The 23,266-nt window shown below is 42.0% G+C and overlaps 1 protein-coding gene across 20 annotated transcripts in view; it reads right to left on the reverse strand.

The window, feature by feature from the left end:
- Positions 1 to 23,266, reverse strand: part of dst (dystonin) — a 617,802-nt gene that overhangs the window by 122,275 nt on the left and 472,261 nt on the right. For 18 of the 20 annotated variants that reach the window (XM_087979186.1, XM_087979173.1, XM_087979215.1 and 15 more), the window contains 6 exons: positions 6,671 to 6,832; positions 6,399 to 6,569; positions 3,688 to 3,854; positions 1,542 to 1,701; positions 1,030 to 1,356; positions 780 to 864 (listed from right to left, as the gene is read on the reverse strand). In XM_087979186.1, coding sequence (XP_087835312.1) covers positions 780 to 864; positions 1,030 to 1,356; positions 1,542 to 1,701; positions 3,688 to 3,854; positions 6,399 to 6,569; positions 6,671 to 6,832 — 1,072 coding nt within the window. The remainder of the gene's footprint in view (positions 1 to 779; positions 865 to 1,029; positions 1,357 to 1,541; positions 1,702 to 3,687; positions 3,855 to 6,398; positions 6,570 to 6,670; positions 6,833 to 23,266) is intronic. The other 2 variants (XM_087979252.1, XM_043681300.2) reach the window with 1 other exon arrangement.

Consider the following 23,266-nt stretch of genomic DNA (forward strand, 5'->3'; position numbering starts at 1 on the left):
TACGTTTGGTATGCTTTCCTATATTGGTCAGAGTATTGAATACAGGAGTTGGGAGGTCATGTTGCAGCTGTACAGGACATTGGTTGGGCCACTGTTGGAATATTGCGTGCAATTCTGGTCTCCTTCCTATCGGAAAGATGTTGTGAAACTTGAAAGGGTTCAGAAAAGATTTACAAGGATGTTGTCAGGGTTGGAGGATCTGAGCTACAGGGAGAGGCTGAACAGGCTGGGGCTATTTTCCCTGGAGCGTCGGAGGCTGAGGGGCGACCTTATCGAGGTTTACAAAATTATGAGGGGCATGGATAGGATAAATAGGCAAAGTCTTTTCCCTGGGGACGGGGAGTCCAGAACTAGAGGACATAGGTTTAGGCTGAGAGGGGAAAAATATAAAAGAGACCTAAGGGGCAGCTTTTTCACACAGAGGGTGGTACGTGTATGGAATGAGCTGCCAGAGGATGTGTTGGAGGCTGGTACAATTGCAACATTTAAGAGGCAATTGGATGAGTATATGAATAGGAAGGGTTTAGAGGGATATGGGCCGGGTGCTGGCTAGCAAGTGGGACTAGATGGAGTTGGGATATCTGGTCGGCATGGATGGGATGGACCGAATGGTCTGTTTCCATACTGTACATCTCTATGACTCTGCTCCCAGCTTCCTAACTTTCACCATGTTCTCTTCACCCCATGCTTGGTCTCAGGTCGTCAAACATTTTAGCATTTCTGGAAATCCTCAGCACCCTCCCAGCACACACACTGCCCTGTTTAGCATGACTGCTTACCTGTTGTCTGTTTCAGGAGAGCTAATCCATTCTTAATGGCCTGATCGACATGCTGTCTACGAAGCATGATGTCTTCATGAAGTGTCTGTTTGTGTAGAACAGGTTTGGAAAATGCAAATTGTTAGAAGCAGAAAATCCAGAGTTTCTCGCAACATCCTGACTCAATCAAAATGAAAAAGGGCACAGAAGGAAAATTAAATTTTAAAGAAATGTAGAAATGAAAATTAAATCATAACGGAAAGAAAGGTACCATATGTTCGGAATGCTGTTTGTGAAGATGATCAGGATTGTAGTCTTGAATGGCTGCGTTGTTGAGCTTGTCCTGTACTTCAGCCAACCAGTTCAGAACTTCCACCTCCTCCTCCCCAAAAATCCATGCATTGGAGAGGGCCTGCTGGATCAGGGCAGCTTTACGGCCACACCTGTCCTGGACCTCAATGTACCGTGTCTGGGCAGAATCCAGCCTTCCCTGCACGATGTCTTTATCATCTCTGGAGCTCATATTCTTTAGCAACTGACCAATACTAATGGCCTGGTGCAACTGTTTGCCATGACTGACGACGTCATCTTCCATGGCCTATGCAAGGTGTACAAATAAATGAGAAAAGCAACTATGGAAAAATAAACTGAGGCAGAACATAAGGACTACAGTAACATAAAGTTATGTCCTCACCAACAAATACAACAAAACAATGAATGTGTGAATTTGTAACTTAAAAGGAAAAGAAGGATGGGTAAAGTATACACCTGGCTTAAACTCACTTTATGCTGGGAGATCTGTTCTTGCAGTCTGGCAGTTTGAGTGCCAATAGGTTCAGAGTTTGCAACTTTCTTCTCAGCAGCAGAAAGCCATTCAATCAAGGGTTCCACAGTATCATGGAACTGCTGAGCCACCACCAAGATGGCTTCCAACTGCCGCTGCCTGTAGAAAAGGCAAGAGATCTCGATATCAAGTAAGACTCAGAACTTTGTCAACATCTTTCAAAACTTCAAACATAGCAATGCACTATACAAGTCAATGAAATATTTTTCTGAAGGGCAGTTGCTGTCCCGTCTTTTACATTACATGAACCAGTTTATGCACAACAAGTTCTCCCAAGCTGTAATGTGACAATAAGGGTTCATCTTTTTCCAGTGATGTTAGCTGAGGGATAACATTTGGCCACAATATAGGGGAGATTACCCCATGTAGCTTGTGAAATTGAGGCATCCAAAAGCCGAAAACCCATGTGTGCTGACTTCTGGCATTTCTGGTCAATGCTCTCTTGAATACTTTTGAGGGAATATTTAACAATCTTCTCTCTAAGCATCCATATCAGCTTCAAAACTGCTCTTAATGTGCTAAATAGACTAACTCCTCATATTCAGTTTCTGTTACAGCTGACATTATAGTATAATGGCTTCTAAATAATTTTTTAATAGAAGTTTTTTCAAAATGACACAGACCTCAAACTTACTACAACTTGTCAAATTTGGACTCAAGATGCAAACCATTGAATAGTTGAAGAGGTTAGAAGGGGTGAATGCCTTCTCCTGTTTCTAAGCTGCACTGGTTTATAATGACCAGCGCTACTCAAAAGGATAAGCAGGAGAGCATCCACTCAGTCTGAGCCATCATTACCCACTATGTAACCTACATGATTAGACTGCACAATATCTGATTTCCCTGGCCATAGTAATGATGTATACCTAGTAAACGTAAAACTAAAATAAAAACAGCCAAGTTGTTTTAAAATCAAGTGATAGAAAATTTCTCATATGAGTGCAGAAAATTGTTGAAAATAGCAAGCAGTGCTTGCCAGAAACAAGTTTATATTTCATTCACAGAACAGTGACATTTCAGCCTTATATTCTCTCTCTCACCATTTGAAGTTCTATAGATAAGATTTTTTTCTTTAGGAAGCCTCAAAGAAAACAATCACTACTTAAAAAGAAAGATGCCAGATGCTATGATACTGAAAGAATTTACAGAAAAAACCTTCAGGTTATACTGGACAATTAACTACAGGCTTATCTTTGACAATATGTTCTATCAGAAATAATTAAAATCTGAAATGAAGCCTTTGCAATCACCTCAGTCCATTATAATTATGCCTATTCATTAACAATAATGATTTACACAAGGCTCATATTTTTGCTCATATATTGTAAGTTTTACAGCTGGTGATTTTTTTTAAAGTAACGACAAGCTACAAACAGTGGAGATGCAAGGAGGTTTTGGGTTTCAAGTACACAGAACAATAAACATTCAAAAAATAATCAAAAAGGTTTACAGAATACGAGTCTTTAAAAGTTGATTATAAAGCAGAGGATGTTTTACTGCATTCACACACTGCCCTTTTCAGATCACATCTACAATGTACGGCATGTAATGCCCTAGACACCATTCCTGGGAAATAATACATTGATTCTGGACTGAATGTCCCACAAATTGACCAAAACATTAACAAACTTGTAAGGTTTAAATGATGAAGTGGAATTACACAAACTAGGCTTGCAATACTTGCAATATGGAAAAATTAAAGGGTGGCTTGTTGGGTATTTTAGGGTTTTCAATGGAATCAACACAGATCGATTGAGAAACTTCTTGCATGGCAGCTGAACGTAGAACTTAAAATGTGAGCGAGGCCGCTGAGTGGAAAAGTCAAAATATAGATCTTCATGCAAACAATTTGAGAAATATGGACGTCTCTTTGACAAAAAGCAGTAGATGCTAATTCAGTTAATTATTTTAAACCTGAGGTCTATGGATTTTTGCTAACCAAAGGACATACGGTTAGGGAACCAAGGTGGGTAGATATGGTCAAGATACAGATCAACAAAGGTCCAAATGAATGTGAAAGCCTACATAGGCCTCCATCTTCCCCTATGTTTCCAAATGGGTGCATAGCCACAAACTCATCTGTACCTGTCTTCAGCCTTGGTCAGTAGGGAATTCCATCGACGACTCAGGCCTTGCAGCTGATTCAGGGTCTTCTCTCGATCTGTTGAATCAGCCAACCCAGCAATCTTCTCCCCTTCCCTTTTGATCATTTCCACAGTTGGTTTGCGATCATCCAGCAAATGTTGGAGAAGCTTCATTGGAACAAACATTTAACATCAGAATCACTATGCACACGTTACTCAATGTTTACTACTCATTCTCAATGAAACATACAAAATTGTTCCAGGGCTTGACAGGATAGATGTAGGCTGGGGGTATGGAGTCGGGGGTACGCCATTTAGGAGAAAGTGAGAACTGCAGATGCTGGAGCTCAGAGTTGAGTCTATAGGGCTTTTGCCCGAAACGTTGATTCTCCTGTTCCTCGGATGCTGCCTGATATGCTGTGCCTTTCCAGCACTACACACTTGTATGCCATTTAGGACTAAGAACAGGTGGCATTTATTGACTTTAGATGATGGTAAATCTCTAATTGTCTACCCCAGAGGGCTGTCTGGGTTCAGCCACTGAGTGTGATTTAGACAGAGATCAACAGATTTCTAAACATAGAAGGTATCAGGGGAATCTGAGAATAATGTGGCCAAGTGAAGTTGAGGTGAAAGAGCAACCATGATCTGGTTGGTGAAGTCGGCTCAAGGAGCTGAATGGCCTTTTGCTGCTCCTATTTCCTATCCTTTTATAAAGTCTGTACTATCAACTTTGAAACAGATATCTGTCTGTTTTTTTTTTAATTGGCCAACAGGATAAGTATTTGTATATGTCCAAGACTAGAAACCCACTGCCTGGGTAGGCAATGGAAGCAGGTTCAATAATAAACTTGAAAAAGTAAATGGATAAACTTTTCAATGGGAAAATATGGCAGACGTATGGTATAGAGAAGGAGAGTTGAACTGTGGGTAACTGAATCCACTACAAACATCATGGGTTGAATGACATCCTTTTGTACAATATTAATTTATGATTCAGCTGCATCTAGACAAGTTATTCTGTTTTCAGCCTTAATGGCTAACATCAGGTAATCGCAGCCCACTCAACTGAGAGTAACTTATAGTCATGAGTCATTAACTTATAGCCATGAGTCATTAACTAATCTTTGCAGTTAATGTCTAGCTCATCTGGCTTTGAGCATAAGGTTCCTGATGTGTGGACACATCCAACACCTAGACAAGGAGTTAGCAACATTTTTAATCACACACTACTGCTCTTGGCCTGCTCCATGTTCAAAGCTCCAACTTTAGATAACATTTTTCAATGATGGAGAATAAAAGACAAGTGTAATTGCTCCTTTCCCCCTTCCCCATGTAACTCCCTCTGACCCCAATCCCCTCTCCCACAAACTGCCCCAATCCTCCTGCCTCTCAAACGTTCCCACACAAATTGCCCCTTTTTCCCTGATATAAACTGTCCTTCATGGAAATGTGTTGCTGGAAAAGCGCAGCAGGTCAGGTAGCATCTAGGGAACAGGAGAATCGACGTTTCGGGCATTAGCCCTTCTTCCTGAAGAAGGGTTAATGCCCGAAACGTCGATTCTCCTGTTCTCTAGATGCTGCCTGACCTGCTGCGCTTTTCCAGCAACACATTTCCATCTCTGATCTCCAGCATCTGCAGACCTCACTTTCTCCTCATAAACTGTCCTTCAACCCTGACTCCACCCCAAATAAACTAGCATTCAGATCCCTCTCCCCAACACAAACTGCTCCTCTGCTCTGTTCCTCCTACCTTCACCACCTCATTGCAACATAAACATATATTGATGAAAACAGCCTAATTCATTCAGTGCAAGATTCTCTGATGACAAGAATTTATAACCCTCGCTGACATAATTTACCTCAAAGATGAGTCACTCAGACACAGCATTACTTTCTTACAATACCACCCATTGTTGGTTGACCTGTTGACTCAATTTATTCTCATGTCTGAAGTTCATATTTCCGAATCTAATAAAAATACAGACATAGAAGTTAACAGCCAATTCAGACATCAGTGCTCCACATAAGCTTCACCCTACCCGTTTCATGTCTTCATTGTTGATATCTGCTCATATCAATGCAACCTTCTATTCCTTTCTCCCTCAGTTTGTTAGCTTTCCTGCAGGACCAACCTCAATAGCTCTATAATAATACCAGTTCATAAAGTGACTAGAAGTGAAAAATAATTTATAAGAAATGCTAATGGGCAGAGAACAAGGAGCACTGGTATAGTCAGCTCCTCCAGACCTCTTCACTTCAGCAGCGAGACTGTCACCCCAATCCATTGGCTGGTTGTGGGCCATTCCTCTCACCTCCCTGGCAACCTTGGGCAGCTGCCCTGTGTGGGTTGCAGGCATAGGGCAGCAGTGGACTGTTACCATGATGCCTAGAAGAAACACACAATAAACCACCTGCTGGAGCATCCCACTTCCCTTCCCCCTCCCTGACCCCATCTGAATTAAAAAGTGGCTTCCTCTTGTGGTGCAGTAAGAGTATCCCTACCTTTGAGCTCGGAAAGCCCAGGTTCGAGTGCCATCTGTTCCAGAGTTGTGTAATAACACAATGAGCAGATTGCACAGAAAATAGGTTAAATAAAAACAAAAGCTTTCTAATGTTGATACACAAATCAAAGAATATGCTTGCTTAAAATGCCAATCGCCTCTAAGGGCTTTACACAAACTGACATTTTACAAAGAATTGCCGACTTACTTTCTGTTCTTGAATCTGAGCCTTAACTACTTTGAACTCAGCTGAAGGTGGCTTCTGATTGGCTACGAGTTCCTCTGTATCCATTAACCAACTGAGCAATGATTCGAGTGCATCCTGAAACCTCCCACAATGCAACAGAGCTTCGTGCAGCTTGGCTGCTCGTTCTGCAACCTATAAAAACAGAGTAAAATATCCCAATTAACTTGATAGTGACATAGATGGCTACCTGTCAAATAGGGAAGGGATTGAACCAAGAAATAAAGGAAACCAGCCTTTGTCGTTAGAGTATTCCATCTCGTATTTGCTTCTTCAAGGTTGTGTTCCAATGTCTGGATATTGGTATTTTTAGCTGCACTCTGGATCAGTCCTTGCCCGAGTCGATTCACCTCTTGGAGCACAGTCTGAAGAGGTTCAATTTCTTCCTTCTGAAATACCTGGAGTTGGAAAGGGAACAAAGTGAATTACAATATATCTAATTGTTTCATTTTATCTAGTTTGTGACTCTAATGCCATTCCATAAATAGCAATACAACCACAAAAGGTAGGGAAAGTCTACAGTCAAATAAACTAAGAGAAAATGGAAGTCCTACATTAAATAATTTTTCTGTCAACCATTTGTGATACCATCCTCTGATTTAGTGCCAATGGCTATCTCATTGACCCATCTAGTTCAGATAAATGGTGCTAATTACTTGCCAGAGCCATACATGTCAAGAACAAAGGTGCTGCCTAAACCATATTACTACTTCTTCTGATATCATAAAGACTAGTTTACACAGCAATGAATGAATGATATAGGAAAACAGCCAAAGCATTTTATCTTCACAAACTTTAAAGGCAAGAATTTTTTTCAATTTGAGTTAACCTCAAACTAATTATTTTGCAGCATTGTTGTGCTAAAATAAAACCAAAATCTTTAATGGATGTCAAATCCAATTAATGTTTCATCTTCTGTGTTAGAAAATACAGCATTCAAAAATGGTTGCTGAGCCAACAACAAAACTGAATACTTAGCAAAATGAATTAGGAACTTGTATGGTACATTAAACTTCTATTCAAAATAAAATTCAACTTAATTACAATGGCCTGCACTACCAAGCCATTATAAAGAAGATTGTTAGCTACTGTCTCAAATTTTTATTTTTTTCATTGTTCTTTAGGGGTCTTTCAGTCAGGCATCTTCTGCTCCACAGATCTGTACAATTTGATGAACTGCCTCCCTTCTAAAATCCAGAGACAGATGACCAATGAAAGACCAAAATCCTTGGGCCTTCCCCTCCACCCCACCCTTGAACTAAACCTCAGCCTAACAAAGGGAAATTAAAGTTACTTCCATCACCATAAGCAAAACTTCCATTCATTAAATCAATCCAATATTGTTCAGTATTACTAGAACTGTCAATCCTATTCCAAAATAGATACTGTTCAAATCTCAAGTAACATTAAATATCCTCTATCTGCTATTCTACAAGTGAAAATGTGACAGGGGATTTCCATCAGTGTTTATCTGACATTCATACAAGCTGGTCAATACACCATCTAAGTTAAAGAACATACCAGATAAATTACTGTTAAAAATGGGCAAATTTCCTCAATTTCAAAGACCCAGAGGATGATAATTTTTCAATCTTTGCTGTGTCACTCAAAACAAGTTCTATTCAATGAATCACCTTTCGCAACACAGAACTCCATTACCTTGTCATTCATATTTTGCCTCTTACTCTAATGAAGCCCAATGAAAGATTGAGGAACAATGCCTTAGCTTTTGATGAGGTTCTTGCTAATCTTGCAAACTCAACATTCATTTCGACAACTTCAGATCATAACTACCGCTTCCATTTTTTTTCTCTGGAGAACAGGAGCTGGTAATGGTTCACTTTTGCCATTCAACACTTACTTCGGACACATCTTTATTTGGCCTGTTGTGACACCATCACCCATTTTGTCATGCAATCTCTCCTGCTTTCCATCCTCTCAAAGACCTCCCCCCCAGCCCCCCACCCTCACCCCCGCCCCCCACCCTCACCCCCGCTCTCCACTTTCCCTGCCTCTGTAGTTGCTTAAAATCCATTACATTTCAAACTTTTTGGAAGCCTGGTGAAAGTTCAACCATCTGAAACATTAACTCTGCTTCTTTTGTCATTTGATGTTTGATCTAAAGAGTACTTCCAGCAGGTTCAGTTTTGATTTCAGATTTCCAGGATTGACAGTATTTTGCTTTTGCAATGCATCATGTTCTCTTTTCATGAGTGAATAAGTCACTTGGGGTAATATGAGTGAAGTGCAGTTAACTAATAATCTATAAAATATAACATTTATTCACTAACAGCTTAACTTTGTGGAGAACATTTTTTCCATCAGCTCTAAATTCCTTCTCTTTTTTTCACCTTTGTTAATGGAACACGGATTACCTTCTGTTTATTCCTATTAAAATCCACCCACCAACCCAAACCCAGGAATTCAGGGGAGCTGAAAAAATAAATTGATCTTTTCATGATTCACATGGCCATGCAGTTCACTCTCAGCAAATTTATAATTAGTCACTCACATTATTTATGAATACTCTACACAGCATGAAACACAGAACAGATCTGTTCCTGGCTCTTAGTCAGCACCCTTTGCTGCTTTCTAATGCCAAAAGTATTTTCAATCCAACTAGCTAATTTACCATTAATTCCGCAAATGTTTACCTTCTTTAAAGTCTTACTATGGAACTGAACCAAATAATCTCTTAAAAATCAAAGTCACAAAATTTGTCTACTAGTTTGGGTCCTCAACAGTTCCAGACTGCTCATCAAAACCGAGATCAATATGGCTAGTATGTGAAGAACAGAAACAACTTTACAAAAAGCAGTTATCTTTAACACATTGTAAACTATTTTTCCACATTACATCAGCATTATGTATCTTCACTCCTTTGTTGCTTCAGATATTATTTTTCGTATGCCTGCCTCGGACTATTCTCTTAGATTAACTCTTCATTTGTGCATCCCAAAACACGCTCACACTTGCTTGCTTGGATGATGCATCTATTCATTAAAAACAGTGTGTGTTTGAACCTATCCGCTAAGAAAGTGGTAGTCTCAAACAATATTCACCTGAGTCCTTTTATTTCAAATACACATTTTTGAAACTTCTCATTTTTGAATTGCTCTAGTGAGTAGCAAAGTTGTATTTAAGGCAAAGATGAAGAAGGAAATGAAGGAGAGAAAAATGGAAAGATTTGTTGATTGATTTTAAAAAACAATTTCCAGGATGTTGGTATTGCTGACCAGGTTAACATTTATTGCCCATCCCTAACTGCCCTTGAGAAAGTGTTGGACAGCTGCCTTCTTGAATCTCTCTGCAGTCCTTGGCTAGGGTGGGGGGTAATGTTATTATATAAGATTTTAACCCATTGACAGTGATGTAACAACAATATGGTTTCAAGTCAGGAAGGTGCATGACTTGGAGGGGAGCTTGCAGGTGCTGGTGATCCAATATTATTATTGCCCTCACCCTTCTAGTGTGGATTTGGTGATCTGAAGGAGAGAGTGAGGACTGCAGATGCTGGGGAGTCAGTGTTGATAATGTGTGGTGCTGGAAAAAACAGCAGATCAGGCAGCATCCAAGGAGCAACAGAGTCGACATTTCGGGCAGGATCCTTCTTCAGGACTGGGGTGGGGTGGGGGGAGGGGGGGGGGGGGGAGGGGGGAAGAGGGCTGAGAGATAAATAGGGGGTTGGGGCTAAGGGAAAGGTAGGTGTGATGGCAATAGGTGGGTGAAGGTAGGAGGTGATGGTAATAGGTTCTTGGGAAGTGTGCAGCAAATAGGTGAGAAAGAAGATGGATAGGTGGTCAGGTCAAGAGAGTGGATCAGAATTGGAGGGTTGGACCTGGGATGGGATGGGATGGGGGGAGGGGCGATGGGGGAGGGAATTCAGTGTTTGGAGCAGGCTTGTGTGATGCATACATTCTGGCATAGACCAGTTGGGCAGTGTGAGCTGCTATAAATATTATGTATTTCAGCAGTTCATTTGTCACGTTACTCCACATTTTCAGAATTTGACATAATAAGACTCCACTCGACTTTGACTTTAATTGATGAGAAAATTAATTAAATAGTAAAAGAATAAATATACAGTAGCAATAACACAGCTTGCAATGTTTCCACAGTAGTTGCCAAGCTTAGTCATCTCTTCCTGTAGTAAAAAAAGAATAATTTGCAAATTTTGTGGTGAACTAGAACATATGCAATATTCGTTTGAAAACTCTTTTCTGTACCCTCTTTGAAAGCTTTCTACATGAAGACTCTAGATGGAACCACACAGCTTAAGGAACAGCTTCAGAAAATGAACTAAGTTACAGCAAACTTGAATACTGAATCATAAAATTAACAAATACTGTCATGCATACATTGAACAACCTTCAAAACACCCATTATCCAAGGCCCCAGATATATCCTCCAGGTAAAGCAAAGATTTACCTGTACTTCACTCAATGTAGTCTACTGCATTCACTGCTCACAATGTGGACTTCTGTACACTGGGGATGTGAAGCACTGACTGGGTGACCGCTTTTCAGACCACCTACATTCTGTCCAAGAAAATGACTTTGAGATTCCAGTTGCCTGCCATTTCAACACACCGCTGTGTTCCCTGGCCAACATTTCTGTCTCGGGCTTGGTAGAGTGCTCTAGTGAAGTTCGGCTCAAGCTGGAAGAACACGGTGGCACAGTGGTTAGCACTGCTGCCTCACAGCGCCACAGACCCGGGTTCAATTCCTGCCTCCGTGTGGAGTTTGCACATTCTCCCTGTGTTTGCATGGGTTTGCTCCGGTTTCCTCCCACAATCCAAAAATGTGCAGGTTAGGTGAATTGGCCATGCTAAATTGCCTGTAGTGTTAGGTGCAGGGGAATGGGTCTGGGTGGATTGCGCTTCGGTGTGGACATGCTGGGTCGAAGGGCCTGTTTCCAAACTGTAAGTAATCTAATCTCATTTTCCAGTTGGGGATCATGCAACATCTGGACTCATATTGAACTCAATAATTTCAGGGCCTGAGCACTTTTTCCTGCGTCCTCACCCCAATCCCCACACACCAGACCTTGTCATCACATTGGCTGCTATCACAAACAACCTATTGTCAGCTACTAGCAATTAGATTCCCACTGGATCCCCATTAGCAGCTGTTCATTCTTGCAGGCTGACCTTTACCCACTCTTTTGTTTGCCCAACTGTTTATCTCTCTCTTTGAGCTCTATCCCCACCTATCATTTACTCTTTCCCCTACCTCATCCCTTTCCTAGCACATATACCTTTTTCATGCTGCTATGAGTTCTGAAGAAAGGTCACTGGACCTGAATGGTTATCTCTGCTTTCTCTCCACAAATGCTGCCTGACCTGCTGAATTTTTCCTGCAATTTATGATTTTGTGTCTCAAAGAATGTTTATATTTCAATTGCTTGACTTGACCACTACCATTTGTATCCAATTCTCCTCCATTACATAGAATTCACAAGCCAACAAACAAAAGTTATAATAATTGTGGCAATGTAATCTATGATAGAATTATTGTGACTGGAGCCAAATTTTAATCATTATGCATAGCGATAGCAGTTTCTTCAAAGATAGTCAATTCCCACTCAATACACAAATATTTCTTTTCATCAAAAGTATAATTTAGGTGCAAACTGACAAGGTGAATCCCACTCACTTCTAGCTTCAAATTTGAGCCAGTACCACGAATTTAATCAAGTGCAACACAGGTTTTGCGTCTATGCTCTGCTGTATTTGAATCTTACACAAAGTATATACCAATTGCCTGAACCACTTTAAATAATTGCCTTGAAGTGCAGAAATTGAGAACTGCTATAAGCTCAGAATATAGTGTACAACATTAGATGAAATGCTTTCTGATTAGGCAGCATTTACTCAACAATCCTGACCATGCCAAGTGTCACACCAACAAACAATACAGAATAATCAGTCAGGCTGACAATGTGGCTCAATTACACTTGCTGGAAACTACATGTAATCAATCACATGCAATAATGTGTCCCCTGCAAGTGAAAGGAGTTTGTCCAAGCATTGCTGTATAAACAAACACTTTATTTTAAGGAGGGGGCAGGGTCAGGGAACACTGTTCCTTGGTGCATTCCCCATTACACATCAAAATAAATCAGGACCAAATTTCCTTCTTAAAATGGGTAACTGTAATCTTGTACATGCTCCACTGGAACACCTTGACCATTTTAACTTGTCAGCCAATCAACATATGAGTCTAACTTGCTGTATCCATTCAATATTGATATTCTTGCAGGTCTCCAGATGATAACCAGACTAAAACTTTTAACAGGGCATTTTTGTTTTAAACAGTATGAATACCTCCCAGTTTATTTTATGGAATCCACGGCTTGCTTCAATTATATTATAAATGGATAGTCTGACAAGGTCTTAACGTTACAATTCTTATCAGCATGTTCAAATCCTTTCTTCACCACCCTTTTTACCTTTGTAATCTATTCCAACCCTCCAGGATGTAATGAAAGCTATGAGACCTGACAGCATCTTGACTGTGGTGCCAAAGATGGGGGCTCCAGAACTGGTCCTACTTTTAGCCAAGCTGTTTCAATACAGCAACACTACTGGCATCTGCCCATCAAAGTAAAAAATTGTCCAATAACCTGTTTACAGATGTTAACTGGTCCAGCCATATAAATACTGTGGCTGCAACGGTGTATCAGAGGTTGGGAATTCTGTGGGGAGTAAAATGCCTCCCCATTTCTCAGAGCCTTTCCACAAATGAGGGGAGTTTGATGGAATATTCATCACTTGACCAGATAAGCACATCTCGAACACCATTTGACAAGCCGAAAGACCAACCTGGACAAAAAGCCTGCTTGATTGGCAGCCCATTCACCATCTATAATTGGCTTGACCTACAGGCTATCCATCACTTTAAACATTCATACCCTCTACCATTGTCGAACATTAGCAGCAATGCATATCATCTACATAATACACTGCAGCAATTCACCGAGTTCCTTCCATAGCACCTTCAAAACACATGAACTTTACCATCGCAAAGGACGAAGGTAGTAAATATATGGAAGCATCACCATCTGCAAATGCTCCTCTAAACAATACATCATCCTTACTTGGAACTATACTGTTGTTTCTTCACTGTCATAGTTTCAAAATAATAGATCATCCTTCCAAACAGCACTGAGTGTACATCTATATCACACGGACTGCAGAGTCTGAATAAGGTGGCTCACCACCACTTTCTCAAATGCAATTAAAATAGGGCAACAAAACTGGCTGAGCCGGTGTCATCCACACCCCATTAACAAATAAACAGTTTTGGTGCTTGTTCATTCCAATTTTCATCGCTCTACAATTAACGGCAGTGTTTTCAACTGCATTGATGCTAAACTCTGGAATTTTTCCCATAAACCTGTACAGCTCTCCACAGCTTACTATTCAACTAAATTCTTAGTTACCTGTTCTTGTATTTCCTTGTATTGTTACTTGTCAAATTTTATTTGATGATATTGGTTAGGTCACTTTTGGAATATCGCGTGCAATTCTGGTCTTCTTCCTTTCGGAAGCACATTGTGAAACTTGAAAGGGTTCAGAAAAGTTTTACAAGGACGTTGCCAGGGTTGGAGGATTTGAGCTATAGGGAGAGGTTGAATAGTCCGAGGCTGTTTTCCCTGGAGCATCGGAGGCTGAGGGGTAACCTTATATAGGTTTATAAAATCATGAGGGGCATGGATAGGATAAATTGTCAAGGTTAGGGAATCCAAAACTAGAGGGCATAGGTTTAGGGTGAGAGGGGAAAGATATAAAAGAGACCTAAGGGGCAACTTTTTCACGCAGAGGGTGGTGTGTGTGTGGAATGGGCTGCCAGAGGACGTGGTGGAGGCTAGTATAATTGTAACATTTAAAAGCATTTAAAAGAATCTGGATGGGTATATGAATAGGAAGGGTTTGGAGGGCTTTGGGCCGGGTGCTAGCAGATGGGGCCAGATTGGGTTGGGATATCTGGTCGGCGTGGACAAGTTGGATCGAAGGGTCTGTTTCCGTGCTGTACATCTCTATTACTCTATAACTTGAATACCCCTTTGGATAGTTTTACGCCATTAATGAATTGGGTCCAGACTTTGCAAGGGAATCATCTATGCAATCTGGTGGAGATTGCTGGCACAGCCTACATTCGACACAGCTCAGAATCATAGTATTCTTACAATGTGGAAGCAGGCCATTCAGCCTATCAAGTCCACAATGGTCCTCTGAAGAGCATCGTGCCCAGAACCACTTACATCCTGTCCCAATTGCCCTGCATTTCCCATGGCTAACCAACCTAGCATGCACATCCCTGGATATTATGGGCAATTTAGCTTGGTCAATCGACCTAACCTGCACATCTTAACCAGTGGGAAGAAACCAGAGGAAACCCACGCAGACACAAGGAGAATGTGCAAACTCCTCACAAACAGTTGACCGAGGGTGGAATTGAACCCCGGTCCCTAGCACAGTGAGGAAGCAGTGTTAACCACTGGGTCACTGTGCCGCCACATGTAATGACGGTCTCACTGCAATTATTCCTGTCTTCAACCTCATGCATTTACATTCAAAGGCTGGAGCAGGACTCACTTCTTATCCAACACTGTAGCTAAATTGCAGGCAGGCAGAACGAATAACAGAGTTATCTGCACATGAAAACTGTATGCACTGATCAGAGATCAGAACGAACTATGTCCTCAGTGACTGCATCACAATTTGATTTTTCAGACAGCACAGTCACAGAGTTGAACAAAGTATCTTGTTCACATGGGTCTGTCAAGATACCTGCTCCCAGAAAAAAAGATGAACAATGAAAATAAAAGGAAACCTCAATCTAACTCTATTGCAGCAAATATTGGACCTGTAACATCTCATCTTTGGGGTTAAACAATTGCACACAGCATAAGCTTCACTCTGGCAGATAAGGAGATGTTTTTAATTCCTTACTGGCAGAATCGGTAAACCAATGAGACAGATTTAAAGTAATTGGTGGAGAGATGAGGAGTTTTTTTTAATAAGCTCAGTGAGTGGATATGATCTGGAATGCACTGCCTAAAAGGGCAGCAGAAGCAGATTCAACTGGTACCTTTCAATACTGAGTCATATAAATCCCTGAAAGAGAGATATTCACAACACTATGGTTAAGGAACTGGACAGTGAAACAAGTAGTTACAATAATTGGGTAGATTTTTGAAAGCAACGGGATGATGGACCAAATGCCCTCTTTCACAATTGTTTGATTCAATGATATTCCTTTCTCGGGAACACAACTAGATATCCACTACCAACCATATAAAAGGAGATGAAAGTTTAAATTGTTTCATTTCCTGAGTCCATTTGACAGATTTGTAACAGTGGAGGAGTGCAGATCAGGCCTGCTTTAAGAATTATACAGAACATAGTAAGTAGATATATTTTTAAAATGTTTGATTGTGTGGGATGCTGATGGTTGGCCAGTTTGTGGTCACTTCAGTTTGATTACTGCCAGCTGGGAGCAGCCTGCTTGCGTGTACAGGAAACACACATCATCTCTCTCACATTAAAGTCATTCAAAAAGGTGATGAGTCCTTTCAAGTGGCTGAGTACAAGCATCAAGATATAAAATCTATTCTGACGTCAGGGATACTGAATACTGACTGTTGGGTACAAGGTAGTAGAGAGTACCACTTAGCATTGCCAATTTATCGAGGACAAGACTCTGTCACAGTAGGCAGTGCAGCAAGATTACCACTTGCCGGGTTCTTAAACAGCTCTGTGTACACAGACTATTAGCTGGAGCTGTTTTTCAGTCTGAGTCTTCCTTGATTTCCAGCCAACCAACTCAAACCTTAGAATTTGCCACCTCCCCACAGAAGCTCCACTTGCTCTGGCCTTAACTCCCATTGCTCTGCATCCCTTCCAAAACCAAGGACCCCAGCACCAGTCTCAGGGCCTGCAACCTCCCAAAACAAATAGGCAGAACTTCCTTCCTCTTGTCTCGTCCCCCCATCATCTGAGCACAGATCTTAGCTCTGCCCAAGGCTTTGTCATTTGCCCAGTAATGTTAACTTCAAGACAACAGCCATTTCAAAATCTATCACATGTGCTTCTGCCCTTGCCACTTCCCATCATTTACAACAGCTTGAGATCCCCCTTGTCTTCACTTTTCATCCCACCAACCTCTGCATTCAAAGGATCATTCTCCGCCATTTCAGACAACTCCAACAGGACACCACCACATCCTCCCCTCACTCCCTCTGCCTGCATTTTGCAGCTATCATTCCCTCAGAGATACCACAGTCCACCACTCAACTACCAACACCCTTTCCACCACACGTTCCCACGTAACCGCAGAACGCCTGACACCTGCCCCTTCAACTCCTCCCTGCTCACCATCCAAGGGCCTAAACAGTCTTTCCAGGTGAAGCAATATTTAACCTATACCTCCTCTAATTTTGTATATTACGTTTACTGCACCCAATGTGGCCTACCCTACATTGGAGAAACCAAATGAGACTCGGTGACCACTTTGTGGAACACCTCTGGTCTGTGTGCAAGCAGAACCCCGACATTCCCTTTACCAGATATTTTAACACAGTGTCCTGTTTGCGTGCTCACATGTCTGTCCTTGACGTGCTACAATGTTCCAGTAAAACACAGCGCAAACTGAGGAACAACATCTCATCTTCAGACTAGGCGTTTTCCAGCCTTCTGGACTTAATATTGAGTTCAAGACCTTTAAGTTGTGAACCATTTCTTTCCTTCCTTTTAGCTTGTTATCATGTCCTCCCTCCCCTTTTCCACTTACTGTCCTTTCAAGTCTGGTAGGAGACACTGATCACTTAATGTGAACTACTAACATCTTTTCTCCACCAGCACCCTAATCCCACTACCCTCACCATCATCTGCCCCGAACTATAGCATAAGTGCTATCCTCTCCACACTTCACTTCAGCTCTCTTGAAGAATCATCTAAACTTGAAATGTTAGCTTGCTTTCTGTCCACGGATGCTGCCTGACCAGCTGTGATCCCCAGCATTTGTTGCTTTCAGCCATTTCAACACCACAGGTCCTGACTCTGTTTACAAAGTCTGACAATACACCTCCAACAAGCCACAATTCTGAAGTTTTGGCCAAGGTAAATGCTTCAGCTCAAAGAGATTTTAAAAAATGCAATAGAAGAACTGCAAGATGTACAGAAGACACAATGAAGGGAGAAGCATGCTTGGAAGAAATAAAACTAAAATGGCAGGGGTAGCGATTGCAATGCTGGTAAAGAGAGAGGGTGAAAGAGAGAACACATGAAAGGGAAAGGAGTGAGAGTGTGAAAGAAATGAGGGAAGAGTGAGAAGAACAGGGTTAGAAAAAGAGAAAGTGGAATTGGAGTGGGGGGAGGAGGCGACCTTGAGCAAAGTGACTGGGAGATTTGGTTTGTTATTTAGCAACATCATTAGACATTATCAAGATTTTACTGTAGCTCATTTCAAAACTGAAAATGCTGAGTATTTACTGATCAATGCGCTATGGTGGAATATTTTAAATTAAAACTGAGTGGAGGTACTCTACTCATTCCGTTCCATTGATAAAAGATTGTTTTCCTTTTCTATCATTTATGTTGTGGCTGTGTCGAAAAGTTGTATGGACGATCGGATTTATCAAAACCATTAAATAATGTCAGCAATGTTAGGCTGGTGGTGCTATTGCTTTGAAACTCTTGGTACTTAAATAAATCAACTCAACTAACTCAGCGCAAACCTGTGGCACAGGGACAATAGTGAAGACCAGCCCTGTGATCAATCTGTGCCTGTCGTTTCTTTTACCTTGAATTGTTGGCCAAGTTGTTCATTACTCTGAAAGCTAAGAGTGATTAAATTGCATTGTACTATGATGACATAACCCTCTGGTTCCATTTCTGATGCACAGGGAAATAGATTAAAAAGGGCCTTAATTTCAACAAAAAAAAGCATCAGCTCAAATCGTGGCATTCCCCCAAACCACAAAATGCCACAAAGTCATGAAGACCTTTAGCCAGTGAGGTTTGAGAAATGATTATTACACAGATATGAATGACGCTGTGGGGAGACATGCCACCACAATCCCCAGTTTCTGTTAAGCGAAATATGTTAGTGTAAAGGTATACCAGGACATGACGAGTAACAGACACCAGCTGGTTAATAACCACACAACAAACAGCTGGAAACTATCAGTCATGTCACAAGCTGCCTCCAGCTCACAAAGCCACATTGCTCACCCAATCTAATTCAGCCATATTGAAATTTAATATTCTAAAGGTTGCTAGGAAACTGGTTACCTGGCAACGCTGAAATAAAGTAAAATGACGGAACTTCAGAAAGTGTTATCAGAAATCTTTTCCCAGGACCTCAGATGCAAATCACACCCTGTTGCATACACAAGTATTTTGGTTACCTTATCAGTGAAAACCCCACTGCTGTTCACATTAGAATTTTCTATCACTGCTGATATAGTACAGACGCGCACCTCGTCCATCAATGGTGTGTTTTCATAATAACCCTTGCACTCAGAGTTCACACTTTCAACATCAGGAGATATTTCCCCAGGAACAAATAATGGGGCATCTGGTTCCACCGAAGTCTGCACATGGTCACATTCTGACTGTGTTTCGGATTGACTTTCAACAACCGTATCCCAGTAACGTGTCTCTCGTGTAAGTGTACTCTCGTTTTCTTCCTCCATTGTTGCTTCTTCCAGATCTGTCTGTTCTGTCTCAAAGAACTTGGGCATAATCTCTGCTGGGGTGGATATGAAGTTAGATTTCTCATCAAGAATTTGTTTGCCAACACCATTTTTCACGTTGTATTCCATGGTCTTTTCATTTCCCTCAAAATCAGTGTCTTCTCTTGCATTATGCTCAGAAACCAACTCTAAGGCCATAATTAGTTCTGCCTCTTCAGTTGGGGAGACACCATAGTCCTCACTCTTTGAGATAGAGGGTACACTTTTAGGTGTTCGTGACAACATTAGCTCTTTGCCAGAGTTGACGCTGGGCCCGAATCTTTTGGCTTCATGGTCCCTTGTTAAATGTACTCCATCCACAGAGGATAAACTCCTGTATCGAATTTTATCACCATTCGCCCATGGGTACCTTTGTGCTTTACTTGCTGAGGGACTGGACAGCCCGGAGTCCTCCTCTGAAGTGAGTGAGCCGCTGGTGCCCTTGTCCCGGCTCCAGGACGACAAAGTGGCAGCCTCCGTACTTTCACAAGGTGAAGCCTCTGCTCGGCTGGGGTAGTCTGTGAAGGGAGGAACAAATGTCCTCCAGGACCGTCGGTTCTCCCTTTTCTCTGTCACAGCTTTCACCTTGGGAGCACCAGCAGATCGGATGGCATCACTGTTGAGCTTCAGGGCATCGAAGATCATTTTCTCGTCCAGTCTGGTGCTCTCTCTGGCCCTCAGCTCAAGAGCACCGGGGGTTGAAAGTGCACCATTGCTAGAGAAGGGGGCAGATTCTAGTGTCCGTTGGCTGTATGGGAGGTAACGCTCTGTCAAGTGTCTTGAAGCAAGGCTGCCCTTTGAGCCTGAGTCTATCTGTTCATTCAGTCTCACTGTGTCATATATGGATCTTTGGGGAACATAACAATCTTCAATATTAATGTCCTCTTCCTCGGTTATCCCCACACAGGCTGGATTTTGGCGTAGGCAGTCAGGCCTACTCAGTGGTTTTCCCATTTTGTTGGTTTTTTTTGTTAAAGCATTATGTAGTTGCTCCAATTTTTTAAAAAAAATCCTTTCACAATTTTAAAGGCAGCCAAATGTGAAATCAAACCTACAATAAACATGAGTGTCCCAGCTAAAGCAACGTGTTCACTGGTTTCTTGAAATCTGCAGTTAATAAAAATATTTTAAAAATTCATGCATTGAGACTGCATTTAAAGGAGATCTTTTAAAAACAAAAACAAAATTCCAGTGCAATGGTGACTGTTTAACTTTACCTGATTGTAATCTGGTGCAAAAAAAAGGAGGGGGGAATTGATTCTTTGTATAAAGTGCGTAGGCTGTTAGTTTGGCAGTGTTAAAAAAAACACAACAGTAAGTTCAGAAGGTCTTTCAGTCAGAAATTCCGTGCCTTCTTTTCCCCTCAAGCCCCTCTACCCTTTAACCCCTCCCCCTATTTCAATTCTTTTTAGCAGCAAGAAAGGTATGTACAGACAGCACTGTAATTTCAGCTGATCCCCATCACCGGGAACTTTGCAAAGGAAGGAATCCTTCAGCTGAACACAATAGCTCTGCCGATGTCTCAGTGATCACCCTCAGTCCCCTTTGCAGGCAAAACAATTCACAGTTACAAGCAAAGAAACCTCCTCATCGGGCAAAACGGAATCACAGCAGCCTGCGTCCAAAACCCAAACCTCTGGCGATCGGAGAACACAAGTCACTTTGGGGTTTTTTTATATGCAAAAGGAAACCACTTTTTCTGCTAAAGACAAAGGCGCATCAACTTGTTTTCTTTTTTTTGTCACATAGCTAGTTTTTCCTCCTGTATTGATTTGACGATTGGTTTCTCTCTCTCTCATGTCAAGCCTTTTGCAGCCTGTCTTTAGTTCTGCAGCACAATCCGCGGGTTTGTGAGAACAAATCTTCCCCTCCCCACTGCAGCCAATGTAGACATTCAGTGCAAAATGTTTCAGAAACAAACGCTGCTGCTGGTTTTTGTTTTACCCTCGTCCTCGAAGCAAGTTGTTCAAGCACAGAGCGGGACAAGTTCCTTCCAGTCGCCCAGCCTTGCGAGCACAGTGCCCACTCGAGGCTTCATGGTTCCGGGAGGAGAGCTTGGGTCTCAGTCACAGACAGCGAGGTGCGGACGCAGGCTGGAGGGAGGGAGGGAGGAAGACAGACATGGGAGCGGAGCGGACCGGACCGGACCGGACCGGCGTGGTCACCGCTAAGGAAGCACCCAGGGCTGAGCTGTGCAGCCTTCCCTCCCCGGAGCTGAGAAATCTTCCAAAGATCCACAGTGGAGTGACGCCCCTTTCTCTCTGCTACACTCCGGGTTGATGGAGTCTATGAGTGGCCGCTTCATTCGACCCCCGGCGATCTCCTCTGTCACACCCCCAGCCCTCCTTTTGTGTTCGCGCCCATCTCATTCTCAACCACATGTTCTGTTTCCAGGAGAACCCTCAGGTATTTCGGTTGCAGATCTGGTGAATTCAGGCTCCCCGGCGGATACCACATAGAGCTACAAAGGCTTTGCTAACCTTAGCACACCACCTGCTCAGCGGATAAGACTGAGGGAAACTGGATCTGGTCTGGGACTCCCCCCTTGGTCTCACCTTTGTGGATATCATTTCAATCACCATTTTTATCAACCTGTATTAAGGGGGAAGGAGAGATGTAGAAACCAGGACCGACCTAATCCCCGTAAGTGACCAAAAACCCCTGCCAATACCAGAAATCTACAGTACCAAAAGAGTTCATTCAGACTATTGTGTCTGTGATAATACTATCTGAGCATCCCCACCTCTCCTTCAGAGGTTTACAATTCTCCCCCTCAAGTATTTATTCAATTCATATTTTAAATTGCCATTAAACTTGAACAGCTCTTTTCACGATCATGAAACATGCTTTCTCTCCACAGATGCTGCCAGATCTCCTGAGCTTCTCTACCAATTTCTGTTTTGTTTCAGTGGGTTTGCTTTTTACATGGTACCCCTTTCTTCCCTCCAGTCACATAATGTTCGCTGTGTTGCTGCTCCTGGCACCTGTAATCTCATTAAAGATAGGAAGGGATTTCTACAAATAGTAACTGCTTCAGGTACACTTGCTGTCACAAACATATAACCACTGGTGCAAGGTCACTGCAAAGATATCAGCCTGACATCCCACAGTGAAGCATATCAGAGTAGGTACAAAATCCAATCTTGAGAGTTCACTGGTTAGGTCTCAGCTGGAGTTGTGGGACCAATTCTGGGTAGTTCACATCAGGAAGGGGGTAAATGTGTTGGAAAGCGTGCAGAGAAGATTTGCTAGAATAAGACCAAGTGCAGAATTGGAAAAGCTGGGATTGTTCTTGGAGTCATGACCATTAGGAGGAGACTTACGGTAACAGAGATGTACAGCAGACCCTTCGGTCCAACTCATCCATGTCGACCAAATATCCTAAATTAATCTAGTCCCATTTCCCAGCATTTGGCCCACATCCCTCTAAACTCTTCTTACTCATGCACCCATCCAAATGCCTTTTAAATGTTTGATTGTAGCAGCCTCCACCACTTCCTCTGGCAGCTCACTCCACACATGAACTACCCTCTGTGTGAAAAAGTTGCCCCTCTCACTTTAACTATGCCCTCTAGTTTTGGATTCCCACCCCAGGGAAAAGACCTTGCTTATTCACCCTATCCATGCCCCTTTTGATTTTATAAACCTCTGCTAAGTAGCCCCTCAACCTCGAGGCAAAATAATCCCAGTTTATCCAGCCTCTCCATATAGCTCAAACCCTCCAACCCTGGCAACATTTAACAAAATAATTCAAAATTGAGGTGTTTGTATGGAGAAATTGGGTCCACTGTCAGGGGAGGCAGTAACTAAAGGCCACAGATTTAGGATCATTGACAAAACATCCAGAGGGAATCTGAGGAGAATGGTTCATGCAGTGAGTGATGTAAATCTGAAATGCACTATCGTAATGGATGGTGGAAAAGGGCCCAATAGTAAATTTCAAAGGGAAACTGGATAGATATTTACAAAGAAAAATGTGAGGGATGGCAAAAGCAAGGAGGAGATTAACGATATAGTTCTTTGAATATTCTGACATAAGCATTTGATGCTGAATGGTACTTTTCACCTTCTCTGCAAAGGACACAGGTGTC

Source organism: Chiloscyllium plagiosum, unplaced genomic scaffold, assembly GCF_037043375.1.
Source record: "Chiloscyllium plagiosum isolate Xiang-an unplaced genomic scaffold, Cpla_swu_hap1 HiC_scaffold_3, whole genome shotgun sequence".
NCBI lineage: Eukaryota > Metazoa > Chordata > Chondrichthyes > Orectolobiformes > Hemiscylliidae > Chiloscyllium > Chiloscyllium plagiosum.